Source organism: Stigmatopora nigra, chromosome 9 (genome assembly GCF_051989575.1).
Source record: "Stigmatopora nigra isolate UIUO_SnigA chromosome 9, RoL_Snig_1.1, whole genome shotgun sequence".
In the NCBI taxonomy this organism is placed as follows: domain Eukaryota; kingdom Metazoa; phylum Chordata; class Actinopteri; order Syngnathiformes; family Syngnathidae; genus Stigmatopora; species Stigmatopora nigra.
This window is the reverse complement of record NC_135516.1, coordinates 1,110,001-1,132,500: the sequence shown is the minus strand read 5'-3', so window position 1 is coordinate 1,132,500 and position 22,500 is coordinate 1,110,001. Positions and strand designations below refer to the sequence as shown.

At 40.8% G+C, this 22,500-nt stretch overlaps 1 protein-coding gene across 5 annotated transcripts in view; it reads right to left on the bottom strand.

Moving 5' to 3' along the window:
- Positions 1-22,500, bottom strand: part of depdc5 (DEP domain containing 5, GATOR1 subcomplex subunit) — a 162,742-nt gene that overhangs the window by 65,501 nt on the left and 74,741 nt on the right. For all 5 annotated transcript variants that reach the window (XR_013327305.1, XM_077723785.1, XM_077723784.1 and 2 more), the window contains exons 24-30: positions 18,008-18,096; positions 17,766-17,819; positions 14,527-14,683; positions 10,611-10,771; positions 7,654-7,774; positions 6,440-6,607; positions 326-545 (exon numbers count right to left, since the gene is read on the bottom strand). Coding sequence is in view for 4 of the 5 variants with exons in the window: in XM_077723785.1 (XP_077579911.1) it covers positions 326-545; positions 6,440-6,607; positions 7,654-7,774; positions 10,611-10,771; positions 14,527-14,683; positions 17,766-17,819; positions 18,008-18,096 (970 nt within the window). In the remaining variant the exon portion in view is untranslated. The remainder of the gene's footprint in view (positions 1-325; positions 546-6,439; positions 6,608-7,653; positions 7,775-10,610; positions 10,772-14,526; positions 14,684-17,765; positions 17,820-18,007; positions 18,097-22,500) is intronic.

The following is a 22,500-nucleotide window of genomic DNA, read 5'->3' as shown; positions in this document are numbered from 1 at the left end:
CTTTATTCATCCCGTAATCGGGAAATTTCTTTGTTGCAATAGGAAGAGGGTGAGGGTGCAGGAATAGAAAAGGCATTATACACAAATGGGTACTTAATAGTAAGTTAATAAATAAATACATGAATAAATATATAAATAGGTAACTGTGTTGGTGATATATATATATACATACACATACATATATATACAAGCACATCTACACTGTATCCGAAATTCGGGAGGTCCTAACAATTTTTCTAGACGTTTTGGAGCCTTTTGGACCACTGCAAATCCTGATAAGTCATTAAATTGTGTATATTTTGCTGTGTGTAAAAATAAAACTTACTCTGATTATTCTGTCAGAGCGATGACGCCGCCGGATGCGATTGACCCCCTCAATGAAGCGAATGAAGTTATCTAGCAGGACCCAATCGCCAATACCCATTCCTGTATTAGATCCATCTCCATACACATCCCAGTGCCCATCTCCGTCAGCCATACGGCGAGCTCCTCCAGCCGGAAGCAAGAGGAACCTTGTCCGCCAGAACTTAAGAGAGTCGATTAAACTAGCATGGACAAAGGAAAGCAAACAGTCAAGTTTGAAATTACAGTTTTAATAAACGAAAAAAAAAAAAAACAGGGAGTTCCAATCCGATTGAGATTAACCATCATTTTTAGTTTCATTGATTTTATAATAATTGCTCCAAAGGTGGATCTTTTTTTCACCAAGCTGCTTGGAAATATCTCAATTCAATTCAAAAGCCTTTCTTGTCATCATACACAGCTGCGTATAATGGAATTGGTGGTGCTACTCTAAGCTTTTCAAAGTGTTTTCCCAGTTATAAAAAACCCATAGATAGTAGTATAAAGGTATAAAAAGTCACACCCCAGCTAGGTGAATTCTAAAATATTGCACAAATTCTAAAATATTGCAGATTCTAAAATATTGCAGATTCTAAAATATTGCAGATTCTAAAATATTGCAGATTCTAAAATATTGCAGATTCTAAAATATTGCAGATTCTAAAATATTGCAGATTCTAAAATATTGCAGATTCTAAAATATTGCAGATTCTAAAATATTGCAGATTCTAAAATATTGCAGATTCTAAAATATTGCAGATTCTAAAATATTGCAGATTCTAAAATATTGCAGATTCTAAAATATTGCAGATTCTAAAATATTGCAGATTCTAAAATATTGCAGATTCTAAAATATTGCAGATTCTAAAATATTGCAGATTCTAAAATATTGCAGATTCTAAAATATTGCAGATTCTAAAATATTGCAGATTCTAAAATATTGCAGATTCTAAAATATTGCAGATTCTAAAATATTGCAGATTCTAAAATATTGCAGATTCTAAAATATTGCAGATTCTAAAATATTGCAGATTCTAAAATATTGCAGATTCTAAAATATTGCAGATTCTAAAATATTGCAGATTCTAAAATATTGCAGATTCTAAAATATTGCAGATTCTAAAATATTGCAGATTCTAAAATATTGCAGATTCTAAAATATTGCAGATTCTAAAATATTGCAGATTCTAAAATATTGCAGATTCTAAAATATTGCAGATTCTAAAATATTGCAGATTCTAAAATATTGCAGATTCTAAAATATTGCAGATTCTAAAATATTGCAGATTCTAAAATATTGCAGATTCTAAAATATTGCAGATTCTAAAATATTGCAGAGTCTAAAATATTGCAGAGTCTAAAATATTGCAGATTCTAAAATATTGCAGATTCTAAAATATTGCAGATTCTAAAATATTGCAGATTCTAAAATATTGCAGATTCTAAAATATTGCAGATTCTAAAATATTGCAGATTCTAAAATATTGCAGATTCTAAAATATTGCAGATTCTAAAATATTGCAGATTCTAAAATATTGCAGATTCTAAAATATTGCAGATTCTAAAATATTGCAGATTCTAAAATATTGCAGATTCTAAAATATTGCAGATTCTAAAATATTGCAGATTCTAAAATATTGCAGATTCTAAAATATTGCAGATTCTAAAATATTGCAGATTCTAAAATATTGCACAGATTTCAAAGATATTGCATATTGTTATTGCACACCCCGAAGTTATTGCACAGAAGGGATTATGACGTGCTAACTCGAGTTTAGAGTCCTGACGGCTGTGGGAAAAAAACTGTCCACAAGTCTATTTGTCTGTGCCTTGTGAGACCTGTAGCATCTGCCAGGGGGCAGCAGCTGGAACAGGTTGTGACCAGGGTGGTATTGGTCCCTGACAATGTTCCTGGCTCTGCTGAGGTAGCAAGGGCTGGTAATTTCATCCAGTGAGGGCAGTGTTGATCACCCTCTGAATGGCCTTTCTGTGTGCTGCCATGCTTCCAGCGTACCACACTAATGCGGTATGACAGGATGATCGCTGCAGTGGCTCTATAGAAGGGTAACAAAAGCTTAGTGTCCAAGTTGTTCCTCCTGAGTACCCTCAGGAAATGGAGTCGCTTGTGGGCCTTCTTCACCACTGCCGTGGCGTTGGTAGACCAGGAGAGCTTGTCCGTGACGTGGACCCCCAGGAATTTGAAGGACTGGACCCTGTCTACGCATACTCCATTTATGAAGAGTGGAGCTAGATCTGTGTTGTGTTTGCAAAAGTCCAGGATCATTTCCTTAGTTTTCATGGTGTTTAGTGTGAGATTGTTGACCAGACACCACCATCTCTGAAGGGCAACTCAACCCCTGCTGAGATGAGTCCGACCAAAGTGGTGTTATCGGCAATAATAAGAATTCCATTGGGGTGGCCAAGCTGCTGTTCGTTTACAGTCGCTAGCAGGAGGCTAAGTGTTGTGCAAATGTTAGCATCCGGTGGGATGTAAACAGTCATTACAATGACAATCGTTAGCTCCCTGGGTAGATAGAAGGGCTTGCACCGTACCGCCAATTGCGCTAAATCCGGGGAGCAGTCAGTGTTAATGATCCAACTGTTTAGGCACCATTCATTGTTTATGTACATGCAAACTGAACTGACTAACGCAAAAAAAAAATGCAACATGCTCATATAGATCTTTGCACGAGAGATGTCCCGAGAAAGACAGTGTGCCAAAATCACAAAGAGTCTCTTGCGGCTTGGCCACAGGCTGCTCGAATGCTTGTATCTCAAAATTTGTCTGGTATCTCAAGGCAAATATTTGCTCAAATTACTCGTATGTTGGGGCACTCCTATGTACATATGAATGCCTCTAGGTACCATATTTTCCGGTTACAATTTTTTTTATGTGCAAATGGGTGACTTGAGAGACAAAAAAGATCCAAGTTAAGAAATCCCCCAAAAAGTAAATGCCTTCCTTATCTGTTATTTTTTATTTTTTTTTATATTGTGGCGGATGCATTGATTTTCACTTTAGAACACAGGTGTCAAATTGACGGCCGGGGGGCCAAATCCGGCCTGCTGCATCATTTTGTGCGGCCCGAGAAAGTAAATCATGAGTGCCGACTCTCTGTTTTAGGATCAAATTCAAATGATTATAGATGTACAATACATTTCCTGATTTTCCCCGTTTTAAAATCAATCATTGCAATTTTTTAATCCAATTTTATTTATTTTGTTTTTAGTTCAAAGCGCATTTTATAAGATCTAAAAATAAGTATATCTTTTTTTTGTTTTCCATTTTAATATTGAACATAATTAAAAAATATATTTTGTTTTCATTTGAAATGAGAAAAATTATTAAAAGAAAATTTTCATTACTAAGAAAAAACCCTCAAATAAACATTGCTTTAGATCTATAAACACTGATTATTTGGGGCTTTTGATCCAGTTCTTTAAATCCAATTTAAAACATATGTAAATATAAATGTTAGATCTGAAATGGTCCGGCCCACATGAAATGGAGTTGACGTTAATGCGGCCCGCGAACAAACCTGAGTTTGGCACGACTGCTTTAGAACATCGCTATCCTCTACTGGGCTCTCAGTTCATCAATCATATAATGACAATACAAGCATCCAATTCAATTCAATTGGCTGTCCCACAAAAACACTATCCATATTTCAAGATTCTATCTTACATACCTGTCCACCTCGATTAAATGCTCCCCTTATTAATGATTGCAATTTCCCTTATTAAGCGATTAAAAACCTTACAAATGCAATGCGGGAAATATTTACAAACATTTCACGTTACGAAAAAAGTTCTGGAAGCAATTAATTTTATATGTAGAGGTATGCCTCTACATCGTTAAAACATGATTCATTGTGATTTCTGGATGTTTTTTTTTCCTTTTTCTATAATACAAATTAAATTGTTCCCACCCTCCGAAAAAAAAAAAACTGGATATCACAAAGGATTATTTTTTATTGGTTGTAATTCACCATCTACTAACAGTAACAAATAGCTATGATAAATAATAAATTGAGACATTTCTCTATACAACGGAGAGTTCGCAGATGGGGGAGAGAGAGCGAGAAATAGAGAAACAGACAGAGAAAAAAGAGAGAAAAAAGTCATTTAACCGATGGGTTTGTAATGTAACAAACTTTAAATTGAACTTAAATGAACTTAGATTCTTATACACACACTTGTTAGTGTAGTATTATGTTACACTAAATTTAAACTTTCTTGTGCAATAACCAAGGCAAAGAGGTTATTGTATTCCACGTCGGCTTTCGGGGGGGACCTCCTGCTTCTCCCTACGTATTGGCGAGACAGCTCAATCACGCAAATACTACATGTTTTTAGATTATTTCGTGCTTAATATCGATTGTCATCAAACGCCTTTTCTTCGCACTATCCTTCATTGCACCGACTTGCTTTGGATCCATTGTGGTCCCCTCAATTCTGCACTAATGCAAAATAAAAAACACGGAAAAATGTTCCGCCCAGTGCTCGTAGAGATCTTTGCACGGGGGAGATGCGTCGAGAAAGATCATTAGTAGCCTCTCGCTGTATCAAAATCGCAAAAATTCTCATATCTCAAGGTAAATATTTGCTTGAAATTTTACTCGTATCTCAAATTCCGCGTATGTCAAGGTATTACTGTATAGCAGTTCAAATACAAATTGAACTGTGTATACATGAAAAGCCCATAATAGAACAATATCATCTCATTTTCTGAACCACTTTGCTCCTTATTAGGGTGGTAGGGTCCTCGGACGTTTGGTCGCCCGGACGTTTGGTCGCCGGGCGTTTGGTCGCCGGGCGTTTGGTCGCCGGGCGTTTGGTCGCCGGGCGTTTGGTCGCCGGGCGTTTGGTCGCCGGGCGTTTGGTCGCCGGGCGTTTGGTCGCCGGGCGTTTGGTCGCCGGGCGTTTGGTCGCCGGGCGTTTGGTCGCCGGGCGTTTGGTCGCCGGGCGTTTGGTCGCCGGGCGTTTGGTCGCCGGGCGTTTGGTCGCCGGGCGTTTGGTCGCCGGGCGTTTGGTCGCCGGGCGTTTGGTCGCCGGGCGTTTGGTCGCCGGGCGTTTGGTCGCCGGGCGTTTGGTCGCCGGGCGTTTGGTCGCCGGGCGTTTGGTCGCCGGGCGTTTGGTCGCCGGGCGTTTGGTCGCCGGGCGTTTGGTCGCCGGTCTTTTGGTCGCCAGTCAAATGGTGACAGAGAGTAAACTCTTGTGAATATAATTTTGAGAGCTGGTTTCAACAGTACTTAGATATTAAACAGTAATTAGATATTAAACTCTCTCCTGAATCAACAGTTGATATTTAGATATTAAACTCTCAGGAATATAACTTTGAGAGCTGGTTTCAACAGTACTTAGATATTAAACAGTACTTAGATATTAACCTCTCTCTCATGAATCAACAGAAGATATTTGGATATTAAACTCTTGTTGAGAGCTGTTTTTAACAGTACTTATTCTCTGTCACCATTTGACTGGCGACCAAAAGACTTCGGACCAATAAGGACCAAACATCCGGCGATCAAAGGTCCGGCGACCAAACGTCCGGGAAGACCAAACGCCCAGGCAACCAAACGTCCGGGCAGAGGGTGGGGGAGCCAATCCAGCAGTCTTCGGGCCATAGGGCTGTGAGGCCGTCACACTAAGTAAGTAAGAAGACAATGAGAGGTAAGTTATCCATCTTATTCTTGTTGGCAACTTGCAGTCGCCGGATTGATGGCGCTCAAGGAGGCGGAGAGCATGAGAGCAGGGGGAGAGTATGAATGTCATAAATGGGTCTTGCCTGGGAAGACGAACTTGTGGAGAAGCACTATACAATTTCGTCATACGCTGCTGAGGGTATGATGACTACTAGGCTTTTTGTCAAGTCAATGATGACGACAATGCCTGTCTGATTTTCATTTTTTTTTTCCACTAACCACTCCCGCCACTGGGCAGCCCCACAAAAGAACAATAAAATACAAATTATTGAAACATTACTGTGCCTACTTATGTTTGAATTTTTTGCATGGACGTGACTTAAAAAGCTTTGTAAATGTTAATCTGGTGTCAATTTTTTCTTCATGAAAAATTTATGTAGATGAAGTTATACCTGATGTCTTCAGCTCCACTCGAGCAGATGTACTGGTCCAAGTAATTCCATTTATATTCTTCGGGCCTTTCATGTGCAAACTCCACCCAACAAGAGACAAACTGGGCATCCACATGTGGCGGGCACAAGCTGTAGCTATAATGGATACGACCCGACTCATATGGGTATCTAAAAGACATTTATTCACATTTCAATTATATTATTTATATCTATTCCTCTATATATCTATCCCTTTCCCTCTATATCTGTCAGGAGTGGCTTGATTGCCCCTCCTGGCATGATGTCATGATTGTTATCAGCCGTGGCTAATTAGGTGATTAGGTTTTCCTGGCTGTTTAAGCATTATGGTTTTTGTTGAAGGGTTGTCGGATCGTCTGGTTTGTTCCCCTGAGTTTCCACGTTTGTCATGCCGTTCTCTTGACGCCACGCCACGCTGCATGTTTCATTTCTGTATGTAGCAACAAATGCAACGCAACTGCCTCCCCTTTTCCATCGGCGTCTCCGCACCTGGGTTCACCTTCCCCCCCGATCGCGTCGCATTACGCGACGGGATTGTAACAATATCTCTCTCCATCTATCTATAGAGACAGCTAAACCTCTGTCTGTCTGCTTCGCTCCATCTGTCAGTCTGCCTCTTGTTCTGATTGTGTTTCTCTCCATCTGTCTGTCTCTCTCCATCTGTCCGTCTATCTCCATCTGTTTGTTTCTCTCTGTCTGTCTGTCCTTCTGTCTGTCTGTCTGTCAGTTTGTCTGTCTCTCACTTTCCTTCTCTGACTGTCTCTCTTTGTCTCTATTTCTGCCTGTCTTAGTCTAGCCGTACATGCATACTGATGTACAAGTTTGCGCATGCATTCACGTATGAAAAGATATAAAAAGGCCAAAGTACTTACTTTGGCAAATATCGAGTCACTGTGAGTATCTTGTCTTTGTCTGTCTGCTTCGCTCCATATGTCAGTCTGCCTCTCGTTCTGTTTGTGTTTCTCTCCATCTGTCTGTCTCTCTCCATCTGTCCGTCTATCTCCATCTGTTTGTTTCTCTCTGTCTGTCTGTCTGTCTGTCTGTCTGTCAGTTTGTCTGTCTCTCACTTTCCTTCTCTGACTGTCTCTCTTTGTCTCTATTTCTGCCTGTCTTAGTCTAGCCGTACATGCATACTGATGTACAAGTTTGCGCATGCATTCACGTATGAAAAGATATAAAAAGGCCAAAGTACTTACTTTGGCAAATATCGAGTCACTGTGAGTATCTTGTCTTTGAGGGAAACCTTATGGAAGGCCCTACCCATACTTAGCCAGTAGAGTGTTTCTTCTTCATCTCCTCGACGCAGTGACACCAAACCTGAGACAAAAACAATATACAAATAATGACAAAATGTATTGATTACTCAATTAACTGGAATCCTGTTAATCAAACACATCTGCCTGACTACCGAGCCATTTGAAGCCTGTCCTGCAGTATAGTGTACATTAAGTGGCCTACTAACAAAAGTTCCCCGTAAACAACATACAGTCGAACCTTGTCATACGACCGCTCTGGCTTACGACATTCTTGTCTTATGACGACAATTTCCAGTTCGTTCGTTGAAAGGCAAGACACCCAATTTCACAACTTACTACGGACTGACCTTCGATATCCCCAAGAACATCCGGAGACCTCCAGGATCTCCGAGGATATCCAACCCACCCAAAGTACGCCGTAGACGGCGAAGAGAAAGGAGGCAGGGGAGCGGATGCCGGGCGGCCATTGCGGCTAATCTAAGCTACGACAACAACCACTCCGAGCCCCGCTTCCTAGTATTTTTTTGACAAACGCCCGATCCATTACCCACAATTTTTGGCGTGGATCTGCCTTCTACAGGTGAACTGAGGGAGGGTAAGTAAGACAGTGAGAGGTAAGTGATACATTTTATTCTTGTTAGCATCGGTGAGGCAACTTGCAGTCGCCGGATTGATGGCGCTCAAGAGGTGATGCGATATTTCCATCGTGGCGGAGTGCTAACAAGTCTGAATATGTCAGTTAAGGGGTCTTGCCTGAGATGGCGGACCTGTGGAGAAGCACTATACAATTCCGTCATACGCAGCTGAGGGTATGATGATTACTAGGCTTTTTGTCGAGTCAATGATGACGACAATGCCTATGTCTGATTTAATTATTATTAATTTCAATGGGAAATGTCCGCTTGAGTTACGATATGCTTGTCATACGATCACAGTCTCGGAACGGATTACGATCGTAAATCAAGGTAACACTGTATTGTCAAAAAACTTGTAAGCGATGGCTTACTTAGCTTTCTACTAGGACTCAGCAATAGAAAAAGTAGTTATAATAGGGGTGATCCTGCTTCGCGATTTTTTGATTATCGTGGCCATGTCTGATCTACATGAACCACAATATTCGAGGGATTACTGTATTAACATTTAGAATGAGAATTCACCAAATGCCCATGGGGCCTCTTAAAATTGGTCATGGCTTTGGATGCTTATGATAGGTTAACTGACAACATGTAAGGTAATTGGCACCAAGGGCTCTCTTTCAAGGCCAAGTTATGAGCGGCGTGGGAGTAGTGGATGATTGCTGGTGAACACAGTTTCACAAAGGGTGGCAGACAGCGCCGAGCTTCATACACTACAATGGCCACCTGGGTGAAAGTGTCTGCTTGTGTGAAGTTGCTTAAAACAGGAGTCTTAATATAATGTGCATTTCTAAAGAACATCCTGTCTATGGTCTCTGTCTTAGTGTTATGATTTTCCATGATGTCTATATTATCTTTTCAACTCGCCTCAGTGTTCAACTGTTGTATTTTTCCATGAATCCTATAATCTCAACTTCTGTACTTTTCCAAGACATCATGCTGAATTTCAATAAAGGCATCCTTCACCTTGAAAGATAAGAGAGAACCACCGAGCCGAGCGCGAGACACCACCTCGGGCCTCGACCTCTCTTCCGCCGGCCGGTGCCTTTAAAATATAACACAGTCTCTGCCTCCTTTTTCCTTGGTGCACGGTTGGTAATTACGTTGATCTGTTACTTCAGACCCAACAGCTTGCACGGTTGTTTGAGCTTTTGCCAAAGCCGGCAGATTTCCGAGGAAACTCTTGGCACTGACGTCGACTCTGAGAATTAAGAGAGGGGACCCGGCGTTCTGGACTCATTTGAGCAATTGTTCAATTCAGGCACCGAAAATGAAGACTTTGATGGTGATGAAGTGAGTGCATTATCAAAATTAATTATGTACAACCGAACTCAGTTTTGCCTCCTTTGCCTTTTTAAAACATGTTTTTAGTGTGTTCGCCGTCATCATGGGTGTATTGACAAAACTACATATCCCAGCAGTCCCTGCGGCATATATATGCCATGCCTGGTTGCGTCTAAAAGAACGGCGTGTCCTTTGTGTGTCTAAAATATAGAAATAGCACTAGTTGACATTGCGGCTAAAAATATGACGCGCTTAATAGTTGTGAAAAAACGGAAAGTTGAATGTGAGGTTATTTATTTGTGTGTCTGCATCGTAATCCAAGTTAATTTAAATTTGTTTATGTTATGTTACGAGCATGTTGCCGCACCAAAGTCCGCACCTTTCTCTTTGCTCCCACTCTCTCTCTTTCCTCTCCACGAAATTTGTCTAATTTTAGTACCATTAAACCAGTAGTTATTTGTTGTTACAAGTTTTTGCAATCCAATATCCTGTTTTTTGTTTCTCCATAGGATTTGAATGAATTACTGTATTTTCTATTTCTATAAGGTGCACTAAAAAGTCTTAAATTTTCTCCAAAATAGACAAGGAGGGGACCTTATGATACGGAGCGCCATGTGTTAGCTCCAAAGCACTTCTTGCTGACACGCTTCTTATATGGAGAGAAGGCAGACGTGGATGGGGTCAGACGCTAAAGGCACGCCCCTACGAGGTACCCGAATATAGTGTGGGCATGTGTTTATCGCAAAACAATTTCGATTTGGTTTCTAAGGACCCCCGAAAATGAAAAATACAAAGATATTAATACATTATTATTATTTTTTTAATATTAATTTTGTGTTTTTTTTTCCAGAAGGATTTAACATCGAGTAATATGTATCATTTAAATACCAACAACATCCAACCATAGTTGTAAGAACTTTTTTAAAGATGAATTTCCTACTTAGGTTTTCCTATGTAGTTCAAGAAACTTGTAATTACCTCTTGTGTATAAAGGACTGCTTCCAAGTGAAGTAGCCAATGAGGGTTGTGGTCTCCGCCTATTAGAATGGACAATGATCTGGTAACCTTGCATCAACCTCTGACAGACAAACTCTTCGAACACTTGCGTAGCATTCATCCCCAAAACATCATCTTCTCGCCTAAAAGTGTTACAATAATAGCCACATAAGGTAGTCACGCTTGAACTCAACAGGACATGTACATTCCTATTTACCATATTTAAGCCGCTTTTGTCGGACAAAAAAAAAAAAAAGATGATTTAATCCAGGAAACATTACATGCACAAACCTGCAAATTGACTGCTCCGTGACACGATGATGTCACAGCGCCATTGCGTCACGTCATAACGCAAGCGAATGCAGCCTATTTATTTCAAAATAAAGAAAATTCAAACAGATAAAACGCTAAACAACATTTCTTTGTAAAATTCTAAAATTTCAAGGGAATTTCCAGGGTGTGGCTGATATGCGAGTAAATATGGTAGCTCAGGCGCAGCCATCTTACTTAGTCCAAACCTAGTTAAACGTGCTCTGACTGAATCCAGTTTTTTATTATGTGTTATTTCTTTTTCGAAAGTGACACCTATTGGACTATAAACCATCGAAAGTATAGATAGCTTGCCATTAGAAGCAATATGGCTGCCACAACATCTTAAACTTCTGGTAAGAAAATAGTGATTTCTGTATTTAAAAAGCATGAGGTTCTAATCAAGGTAGACTTATTTCTTTTTTCAAATTCAATAATTTGATATTTGGAATTTACAAAGACGGATGGGCATATTAACTTCCTTATGATATTGACCCTAACAATGTGCTTTTGATTCATACAGAGCAGCCCGTTGGAGCGAGTGGTTATCGCGTTGGCCTGACAGCTCTTGGGTCATGGGTTCAAATCCAGGTCATGCCCATCTGTTTTGTAGAGTTTGCATGTTATCCCGGCCGGGCCTGCGTGGGTTTCCTCCAGGTACTCCGGTTTTCTCCTACATTCCAAAGACATGCATGGTAGGCTGATTGGAAACTCTAAGTTGCCCCTAGTTCTGAGTGTGAATGGTTGTCCGTCTCGTGCCCTGCGATCGGGTTGCTGGGAATTTTGGTCGCTGGTCTTTTGGTATCTTTTGGTTGCCGGTCTTTTGGTGGCCGGTCTTAGTTTAATATCTAAGAGAAAGAGTTCAATAACTAATATTGTTGAAAACAGTAGCTATTTAGATATTAAACTCTCTCTCATGAATATGATTTTGAGAGCTGGTTTCAACAGTACTTATATATTAAACAGTACTTATATATTAAACAGTACTTCGATGTTAAACAGTACTTCGATGTTAAACAGTACTTCGATGTTAAACAGTACTTCGATGTTAAACAGTACTTCAATGTTAAACAGTACTTCAATGTTAAACAGTACTTCAATGTTAAACAGTACTTCAATGTTAAACAGTACTCAGATGTTAAACAGTACTCAGATGTTAAACAGTACTTCGATGTTAAACAGTACTTCGATGTTAAACAGTACTTCGATGTTAAACAGTACTTAGATATGAAACTTTCTCTCTTAGAAATTAAACTCTCTCCTGAATATAATTTTGAGAGCTGGTTTCAACAGTAAACTCTCTGTCACCATTTGACTGGCGACCAAAAGACCGGCCACCAAAAAGGAACAAAAGACCGGCGACCAAACGTCCGGTCACGTGCGATCGGCAGGCCACCGATTTAGGGTGTCACCCGCGTTTGGCTCGAAGACAGCTGGAATTAGCTCCAGCACCCCCCACGACCCTACTGAAGATAAAGCGATTCAGAAAATGAGATGATTCATACAGTATCTCAGAAATACCACTTATGATGATTTTTCTTAAGATTTTTCCTTTAGGGTAACACTTTTGTACTCCCTATTAATACCATGAATATGGAGGTGAAAATAGGGAATAATAAATAATTCAACAATTTTAAGGCAGTTTTGAGGGTGCGGCTTATACACGGTGGCTTACATTCGAGTAAATATGGTAGATATACTGAACCCTCGATTCAGTCATCATTTTTTGTCCGACAAAAGCGCTGTGGGTAAATATGGTAATTATTTAGTGACATTCAGTGAATACTAATGTGGTTTAGAATCAAATCTACTACTACTACTACATAATTTGTTGCATTGGTAGTTAAGATAATTATATGTGTCATATCGCAATTAGAATTAATGACAACTATAAGCATGTCTCACATGGTCACCTTGTAAAGAACCAGTAATATTACGACCAACAAAATTTAAGTGCAATTTTGTTAAATTAGATCATCGGCAACATTTATACTGCTGAATACACATTTCCTGTTCTGCTGTAGCCCGACTTGCTCCATAAAATAATTAGAATTTGAGTAATTATTTTATTTGTTGTTTTTGTCAGAATTTTTTTTAATCAATGTTTTTAAAAAACTAATATCATTTTGACTATTTGCCACCAATTCAGTTTTTTTCCCGCCTAGTGCCAGTAGTTAGCAGGGATAGGCTCCAGGGCTCTTGTGATTATTTTGAAGGTAAGATGTGCGGAAAATCAAAATAAATCAAATATGCCTGAAGCCTGATGCATCGGTGACCAGCTCAATGGTAACCCCACAACCTCAAAACGTAATAATTTAAAAAAAACAGCAAACCATCACTACCCTTCTCATCTGAAATGTTTTTGATGTCAATCACCGCCGATTTGTTAAACATAGTGTATAGTAAATGGGTAGACTCAAATATTTTTCCTAGCTGATGTCGTTGGGCAACACGGACTTTCAACTCCCTCCACATATTTTCTATGAGGTTGAGATCTGGAGACTGGCTCGACCACTCCAGGACCTTGAAATACGAAGCAATTCCTTTGTTTCACTGGCTTTGTGTTTGGGATCATTGTCATGCTGAAAGACCCAGCCACGTCTCAGCTTCAATCTCCTTTCTGATGGAAGGAAATTTTAACTCAAATCTCTCGATACATGGCCCCATTCATTTTTTCTTTTACACAGATCAGTCGTCCCGTTCCCTTGGCATAAAACAGCCCCAAAGCATCATGTTTCCATCCCCATGCTTCACATGTGGGTAACAACTTCTGTAAAGGTTGTTCAAGTCAAGATGAACTAATAAGTGGACAAGTTGGAAAACGAGCTTCATCAAGTCAAGAAGAAGAAGCAACTGCTCGACTTAGGTATAAATAAATTGAAAGTGAAGTTCCGACTGTTATGGGAGAAATGGATGACAGATGGTGAACACAATTTTACTGTGAGGCAGGAAGTTACCGCCAATTTGTGAATGTATTATGGAAACTTGGGCTACCCTGTCTGCACTGTTGTTTGAGCTTTCACAAAAGGCATCATTTCTCTGGAGGCCCACAGCAACCCTGACATTGTTTGGATGGAACATGGCATATTTGATGGAGAACTACCTCATTTCAAATAGAGATGGATGACGGTTTATAAAAAAATAACATGAGCACATAGTTAAATAATCAATTTGGCTTATGCTGCCTTTTTAAATAAACAGAAGCTGGCTAACCTGCAAAATAAGCAAGCATTTATGCCAAAGACAGTTATAGTGTGCATGCATGGTGCCATATGTTTTGCATATTAATTCACTGCCGTACAGATAAGTTAATTAGATTTACAAAACAAAAAAATGTACTCAACTGGAACAGTGCCTTTTAACTTTGTGTGTCATGTGTTCACCACAATATGATAGCTGAAAGATTATTCTATCTATGGGCCTTTAAAGATTCAAGCTCCTTTAAAACGGCTGTCAATCTAAGATTGTAATTTTTCTTAATAGCAGACACTGAATTAGTTCAGAAAATTATATGTAATGTGCATAAATAAAACAGTAGGATAATTTTTGCATGCGGTATGATTGAGTGAAAATAAATGCTTGCAGAGACCTCTCCAGATCACTGTGTGGCAATAAGTCATAGCATCCTTCAGTGTAGTCATTTTGTAGCATTTGACGATCAGGAAAGTAGTCAGTGGTCAGAGGCAAGCAGGCTGGTGTGGTCAGAGATTTCCAGTCAACTCCAACTGTACTGCAGAAGCTGGGGACTGCAAGACATACAGAGTTCAAATATCATCGTTAAAGGAAAATGTACGGGTGAACTCAGCGAGACAAAAATGTACAACAAAAGATAATAAACACGAAAAATAATTCCAGTTTCAAATATGGCAAGTAAGCCATTGTCTGACAAATGGGAAAGGCTCCAATACTCCCATAATCTTTAGGAGAATAACAGGACAAATAATGAATTGGCAATACTTTTGTGCAATGGATTTCCTTAAATTGCATTTGAAAACAAAAACAATTTTTGAATGTAAATGTTTTTTCCATGAGCAATATGACACCATCAGTTTCCATATTATTCATATTCAAGAGCTCACAACCACTTTCAATTGCATTTCAGTTACATCCTTTTTTTTTTTAGGCCTGTCTGCTCTTCGCTAGAGAATTTGGATTATACAGAAGAGGACTGGGAGAATGTGTTATGGTAAGATGAAACCAAAATAAAACTTTTTGGTAGAAAAACAGGTTTTCGGAGAACACCATACCCATAGTGAAGCATGGGGTGGAAACATGATGCTTTGGGGCTGTTTTATGCAAAAGGAACAGGACGACTGATCTGTGTAAAGAAAAAATGAATGGGGCCATGTATTGTATGTATTTGAGTGAAAATCTCCTTCCATCAGCAAGGACATGAAGATGAGACGTGGCTGGGTCTCTCAGCATGACAGTGATCCCAAACACAAAGCCAGGGCAACAAAGGAATGGCTTCGTAAGAAGCATTTCAACGTCCTGGAGTGGTCTAGCCAGTCTCCAGATCTCAACCCCACAGATAATCTCTGGAGGGAGTTGAAAGTCCGTGTTGCCCAACGACAGCCCGAAAACATCATTGCTCTAAAGCAGTGGTCTCAAAACGGTCCTCAAAGGGCCGCAGTGGGTGCAGGTTTTCATTCCAACTCAACAAGGATACCTTTTGCAAGTGCAATCAGTTAATTAGATTCAGGTGCTACTAATTTGGAAGACACCTGATTGGTTAAAATGTCATTACTGGATCGGTTGGAACAAAAACCAGGACCCACTGTGGTCCTATGTGGAACCGGTTTGAGACCACTGCTCTAAAGGAGATCTGTGTGGAGGAATGGGCCAAAATACCAGCAACAGTGTGTGAAAAGCTCATGAAGAGTTACAGAAAAATGTTTGGCCTTTGTTTTTGCCAACAACACGTGCATAAAGTATTGAGATGAACTTATACTTAGACTGAACTGATACTTATTTTCCAACGACTTTCAAATAAATCATTCAAAAAAATTTCATTTTCTGGGTTGTTTTTCCAACATTCTGTCTCTCATGGGTGAGGTTTAGCCAAGTTGACAATTACGGGCCTCTCCAATCTTTTCAAGTAGGATAACTTGCACAAATTGGTGGTTGACTAAATGCATATTTGCCCCACTGTATATCTAAGTTGATCCTGAGGGTACTGTGGAATATTGAGGCACCTGTTAGTCTAGATGACAGATGTGGCAGATAGCAACATGTGTTCGTTCATGAGCCAGGGTCAGGCTGACCTTAATGATACTAGACCAGGGGTGGTCAAACCTTTCGGCCAGGGGGCCACATTGACTTTAAAAATTTGACAGATAGGACGGGTCAGCAAAAGATACAATACATATAAAAAACTGCCTCCGTTAACAGTACATATGAAACGTAAACAGAAAAAAGGACTAAAGTATTAACATACTCATCACTCATCATTAAAGTAAAAAGTATTAAGTACAAGTAAAAAGGAATGTATTAAAAAAAATTAAAATGTAATTTAAAAAAAGTAAGAGGGGCGAAAAACAAATAAGAGTGGACAGAGCTACTGCCACTGGCTTCCGCGTGACGGCGCGATCTTGGGGAAAAAACAAAAACTTATTTCTCGGCGAGCCGGATTAAAAAGCATACAGGGCCGTATGTGTCCCGCGGGCCGTAGTTTGCCCAGAAAAGACAGAATGATAAATATATCTATCAAAATATAAGAATACTTAAATAAGATTTTAAGTTACCGTGGGCGCGGGAGTTGCAAAACACGCGCACGCGTGGGAAAATGTGCGTGAGTGTGTCTCTTTGCCAGCTAAGAGGCAAAGAAAAATTAAGGCGTGAATCAAAACAATACGCGCCGTAAAACGTTTATGCTTGGGAATGTCTAGAAAATAAAAGTGTAAAAATTCTGTTGAAGCTGTGGAAATATGCTATAGTAGTAAACAAACACACATTTGATGCTGGTTAGTTTGTAATATTAGAATTTGAGCAAAAGCAATCATATTGATTTCATTTTGGTAAGTGAATAGAAAAGATTATTGTAAGTGTGCAAAGAGTTGATTTGAGGTGCGTAGTGTGTAGAGCTGCAAGTGGTTGTGCGTTATCCTATTGTGTGGACATTTGTGGGCATCATTTGGGAATATTTTGAAGGCCATACAAATTCAAACAACCCTCGATATTGACTGAAAGTCAGTGTGGAGGTGGGTCAAAAAGAGCCAACCCGGGAGAAGAAAGGTATCAAAATGTCTAGCAAAATTAAATCAAGTTTAGTGTTAGGTTCGATTAAACTTATTTTCGAGTGTGTCTGCATCGTAATCCAAGATCATTTAAATTTGTTTGTTATGTGACGAGAGGGTTGCCGTGCAATAAACTCCCTACCCCCACTCTCTCTGTCCGTCTTTCTCTCTCTCCCCTACGAAATCTGTACAATTTCGTATAATGTCAGTAATATTACACACATTTTAGTAATATTAAACCACTAGTTATGTGTTACTTTGTTGATAGATGGTGAATTATAACAAATAAAAAAATCCAATCCAATATCCTGTTTTTGGTGTTTTTCCAGAGGGTTGGAACGAATTAATTTGTGTTTAGGTCATTTCAATGCGAAACGTTTGTTCGAGTTACGAGAAAATCGTCGATTATATTGATGATACGAGCCACGAGTGTTCTATTTTGAAAAGCACATTATTCATCATTTATTATTTAACCCTTTTTGGTCAACTTAAGTTATTTATTTAAGAGAAAAAAAATGATGCAAATATCTTATTTTCACAACTTAAGAGTGGTAGAAATTTATAACCTAGTAATTTGAGTTCCACCACTTACTTGGATTGGTACCACTTTGGGATGAATTGTCAAATTCAGAAGAGGTGTCGGTCCCTATACAAATTCAAATTATAAGGCACAGTGCAGAGCAGCAGAAACTTATTTATATTACAGTCTAGTTCATGTGATGATTGAATGAGGCAAGGCATTGTAGATTATTTCCTAAAACAGTTTTGAAAAAAAATAATTTCAATTTTCTTATTTTAAGTCAAATATGGTTTGTTTGTTTTCTGTAAACTTACCAATATTGTTACTAGGACTTTGATTTGATTCCCCAGTGTCTCCACTAGTGTACACGGCATTCTCATCTGCTTGCTGGTAGCAAGTTTCTCTGAAACAAACAAGGAATGTTGTCACGACTGTTGGATTGTAATATACAAGTGATTGAATTTCTTCACGTTCTCTAAGTGTCTAAAGTAGTTTTATGTGTTAAGGCTGAAAGCAGAGTAAATGTATCAATCGTTGGGTTGGAGTTATACTGTAATACTATTTCATATATATGTGTGTGCCTTTAATCATTTTTGTATAAGAGTTTCTACAATTTGTCTGGGGCGAGCTCGGGATCGTAAAATGTCACTGAGTCCTCGTTCCAAGGACTGTTTACTGGATTGCAGACCTGGAAGGACACTTATGAAATTAGTGATGCAGCGTGATCGCTATCCAACAACCTCCGTGATTACTCGCATATTGTTGTAAATAGTGACGCTCTTTTCGCTATAGTATGGAATTGTTTTGCCGAGTGGAGGCTTGTTTGTTTAATTTCCAATGGAGTTGTTTTGAGTTTATTGTTATTATTGAATACCTGATATGTGATGATTGTTACAGCTGTTGTTCTTGTTTACGCAATTGGATTAATCAATAACCTTGAAATTGTTTCAATTTGTGGCCTTATATGGGCAGGAGAAATTGCCACTCGCCGGGATTTTCATTTGTGACGAGGACAATGTCAGAATGAATTCTCTCTTGCAAGATTATCATCAGAGATGCCAAATTAATTACACATATAAAATTAATCAGATGTCCCCTTGTATTGGTTTATAATCATATTAAAGTATAATTATTGATGAACCTAACATGTTGTTTTTACATGATTGTTCGTAAGGCAGGATGCCTTTCCGCGTCATTTACAAACACACACTGCAGTGCTTCCACTTAGTAATTTCCACCTGAAGTTAGTTGCATGAACTACGCAACATGTTACGGCTGTCAGCCTGGACAAACACTATGTAGTAGGGTGTGTTGTTTCATTTCATCTGCAGGTACATTAAGCTGTGGCTCCACCCCTGTGACAAAGCCTTGCCCAGGCACACACAGCTGTGACTACTTCCAGATCATCCCTCCTCCAATCAAGATTCACTTCCTGTCCTTATTTAAACCTTTTTATTTGTCAGTTCATTCTACGTTCTTGACTTTGACTCAATTGGCTGCCTGTGATTGTAAATACTGAGGCAGTGGAGTCCTTTCTTTCATTAGAAAGCAAATTGTTTAGTGTTAAGTAAAGTTTGATTGCCCCAGCTTCACCTGATATTGGGAGTACGTTACTCCTTGTTATGTTGAGTATTTATGATGACAAAGTTAATGATTTTGGGTTGCATAGGAGGACTTGAGATAAGTTTAGATACCACGGGGTATACATATAGTTTGGTACATTTATACACATAGTTTATTCCCGTCTAGACTTTGATTACATCAGTTCTGACAGTGGCACCCTTTGGCCTTATTTCCTGTATTTTTGTGGGTGTTCATTTGAACACCTGTCTGGGAGGATGGTTTTTACCGTGTTTATTTGAGGGTGCCACTTTAGTATATTTTGCTTCCCCTATGTTATCCCGTAGTCTAGGTTTTGGTAGACTTTCTTGTAAATAAATAATCACTGAAGGCTACTCTCAGTGTGTCCGACTCATCCTTGACTGAATCTTTCTGCTGTGATAGTTGCGACTCCCTGGTATATCTTACCATCAGGGGGAGTCGTAACACAACATCACCGCTATTTTGTGACATAATTGTATACACGTTTGCTGTGTTATCTCATCTAGCCCATTTTTCAAATATATTTTTATTATAGCGCAACAACTGACTTTTGATTCTAAACAAGCAGATTGTATAAAGTGTAAGAATGGTTGAATAGAAGACTTGGGAATGTTTGGCAATGATGTTAGGGTTAGGAACATTGGCGAACACTAGTTAATCTCTGACACTCTGTGGAGAACACGGACGATGACCAAAACTCACTGTTTTGATAACTTTCATTTTCATGAAAAGACCCCAACTATTGTAATAATTTATTTTAACGCACAAAAATAGTTCATTGGACAACCAGGAATAAATGCGGTAAATTAGTTCGTGTTATGGACTTCTAAAAGCCTTTCAAAAGTACTTCCTGTTTTAAGGGGACAACGGGTCGACTGGACAAGTCGCCATGACCCCTGAATATGGACTTCGTAATATAATAGGAGAAAGCTCTTGAGAACATAATGAATGAAACTGATTGAAAAAAAATAATAATATTCAAACTGCTCAGAACTGAACAGGAAGTAAAAATAATTTTAATTGAACACTGGCCCTGAGAGTCGGCCCGTCCCCCTCGGCCCGTCCCCCTCGGCCCGTCCCCCTCGGCCCGTCCCCCTCGGCGCCTCCCCCTCGGCCCCTCCCCCTCAGTCTGTCTGTCTGTCTGTCTGTCTCTATTTCTCTCTGTCCCTCTCTCTCTGTCCCTCGGTCCCTCTCTCTCTCGGTCTCTCTCTGGTTCACTCTCGATATCTCTCTCTGGGTCACTCTCGGTCTCTCTCTGGGTCACTCTCGGTATCTCTCTCTGGGTCTCTCGGTCTCTCTCTGGGTCACTCTCGGTATCTCTCTCTGGGTCTCTCGGTCACTCTCTGGGTCACTCTCGGTATCTCTCTCTAGGTTGCTCGGTCTCTCTCTGGGTCACTCTCGGTATCTCTCTCTGGGTCTCTCGGTATCTCTCTCTGGGTCTCTAGGTCTCTCTCTGGGTCACTCTAGGTATCTCTATCTGGGTCACTCTGGGTATCTCTCTCTCGGTCTCTCTCTGGCTCACTCTGGGTATCTCTCTCTGGGTCTCTCGGTCTCTCCCTGGGTCACTCTGGGTATCTCTCTCTGGGTCTCTCGGTCTCTCTCTGGGTCACTCTGGGTATCTCTCTCTGGGTCTCTCGGTCTCTCTCTGGGTCACTCTGGGTATCTCGGTCTCTCTCTGGGTCACTCTGGGTATCTCTCTCTGGGTCTCTCAGTCTCTCTCTGGGTCACTCTGGGTATCTCTCTCTGGGTCTTTCGGTCTCTCTCTGGGTCTCTCGGTCTCTCTCTGGGTATCTCTCTCTGGGTCTCTCGGTCTCTCTCTGGGTCACTCTGGGTATCTCTCTCTGGGTCTCTTGGTCTCTCTCAGGGTCTCTTGGTCTCTCTCTGGGTCACTCTGGGTATCTCTCTCTGGGTCTCTCGGTCTCTCTCTGGGTCACTCTGGGTCACTCTGGGTCACTCTAGGTATCTCTCTCTGGGTCTCTCGGTCTCTCTCTGGGTCACTCTGGGTATCTCTCTCTCGGTCTCTCTCTGGGTCACTCTGGGTCACTCTGGGTATCTCTCTGGGTCACTCTGGGTATCTCTCTCTGGGTCTCTCAGTCTCTCTCTGGGTCACTCTGGGTATCTCGGTCTCTCTCTGGGTCACTCTGGGTATCTCTCTCTCGGTCTCTCTCTGGGTCACTCTGGGTATCTCTCTCTGGGTCTCTCGGTCTCTCTCTGGGTCACTCTGGGTCTCTCGGTCTCTCTCTGGGTCACTCTAGGTATCTCTCTTTGGGTCTCTCGGTCTCTCTCTGGGTCACTCTGGGTATCTCTCTCTCGGCCTCTCGGTCTCTCTCTGGGTCACTCTGGGTGACTCTGGGTATCTCTCTCTGGGTCTCTCTCTGGGTCACTCTGGGTGACTCTGGGTATCTCTCTCTCTGGGTCTCTCTCTGGGTCACTCTGGGTATCTCTCTCTGGGTCTCTTGGTCTCTCTCTGGGTCACTCTGGGTATCTCTCTCTCGGTCTCTCTCTGGGTCACTCTGGGTATCTCTCTCTCGGTCTCTCTCTGGGTCACTCTGGGTATCTCTCTCTGGGTCTCTCGGTCTCTCTCTGGGTCACTCTGGGTATCTCTCTCTGGGTCTCTCGGTCTCTCTCTGGGTCACTCTGGGTATCTCTCTCTGGGTCTCTCGGTCTCTCTCTGGGTCACTCTGGGTATCTCTCTCTGGGTCTCTCGGTCTCTCTCTGGGTCACTCTGGGTCACTCTGGGTATCTCTCTCTCGGTCTCTCTCTGGGTCACTCTGGGTGACTCTGGGTATCTCTCTCTCTGGGTCTCTCTCTGGGTCACTCTGGGTATCTCTCTCTGGGTCTCTCGGTCTCTCTCTGGGTCACTCTGGGTATCTCTCTCTCGGTCTCTCTCTGGGTCACTCTGGGTATCTCTCTCTCGGTCTCTCTCTGGGTCACTCTGGGTATCTCTCTCTGGGTCTCTCGGTCTCTCTCTGGGTCACTCTGGGTATCTCTCTCTGGGTCTCTCGGTCTCTCTCTGGGTCACTCTGGGTATCTCTCTCTGGGTCTCTCGGTCTCTCTCTGGGTCACTCTGGGTATCTCTCTCTGGGTCTCTCGGTCTCTCTCTGGGTCACTCTGGGTCACTCTGGGTATCTCTCTCTCGGTCTCTCTCTGGGTCTCTCGGTCTCTCTCTGGGTCACCCTGGGTCACTCTGGGTATCTCTCTCTGG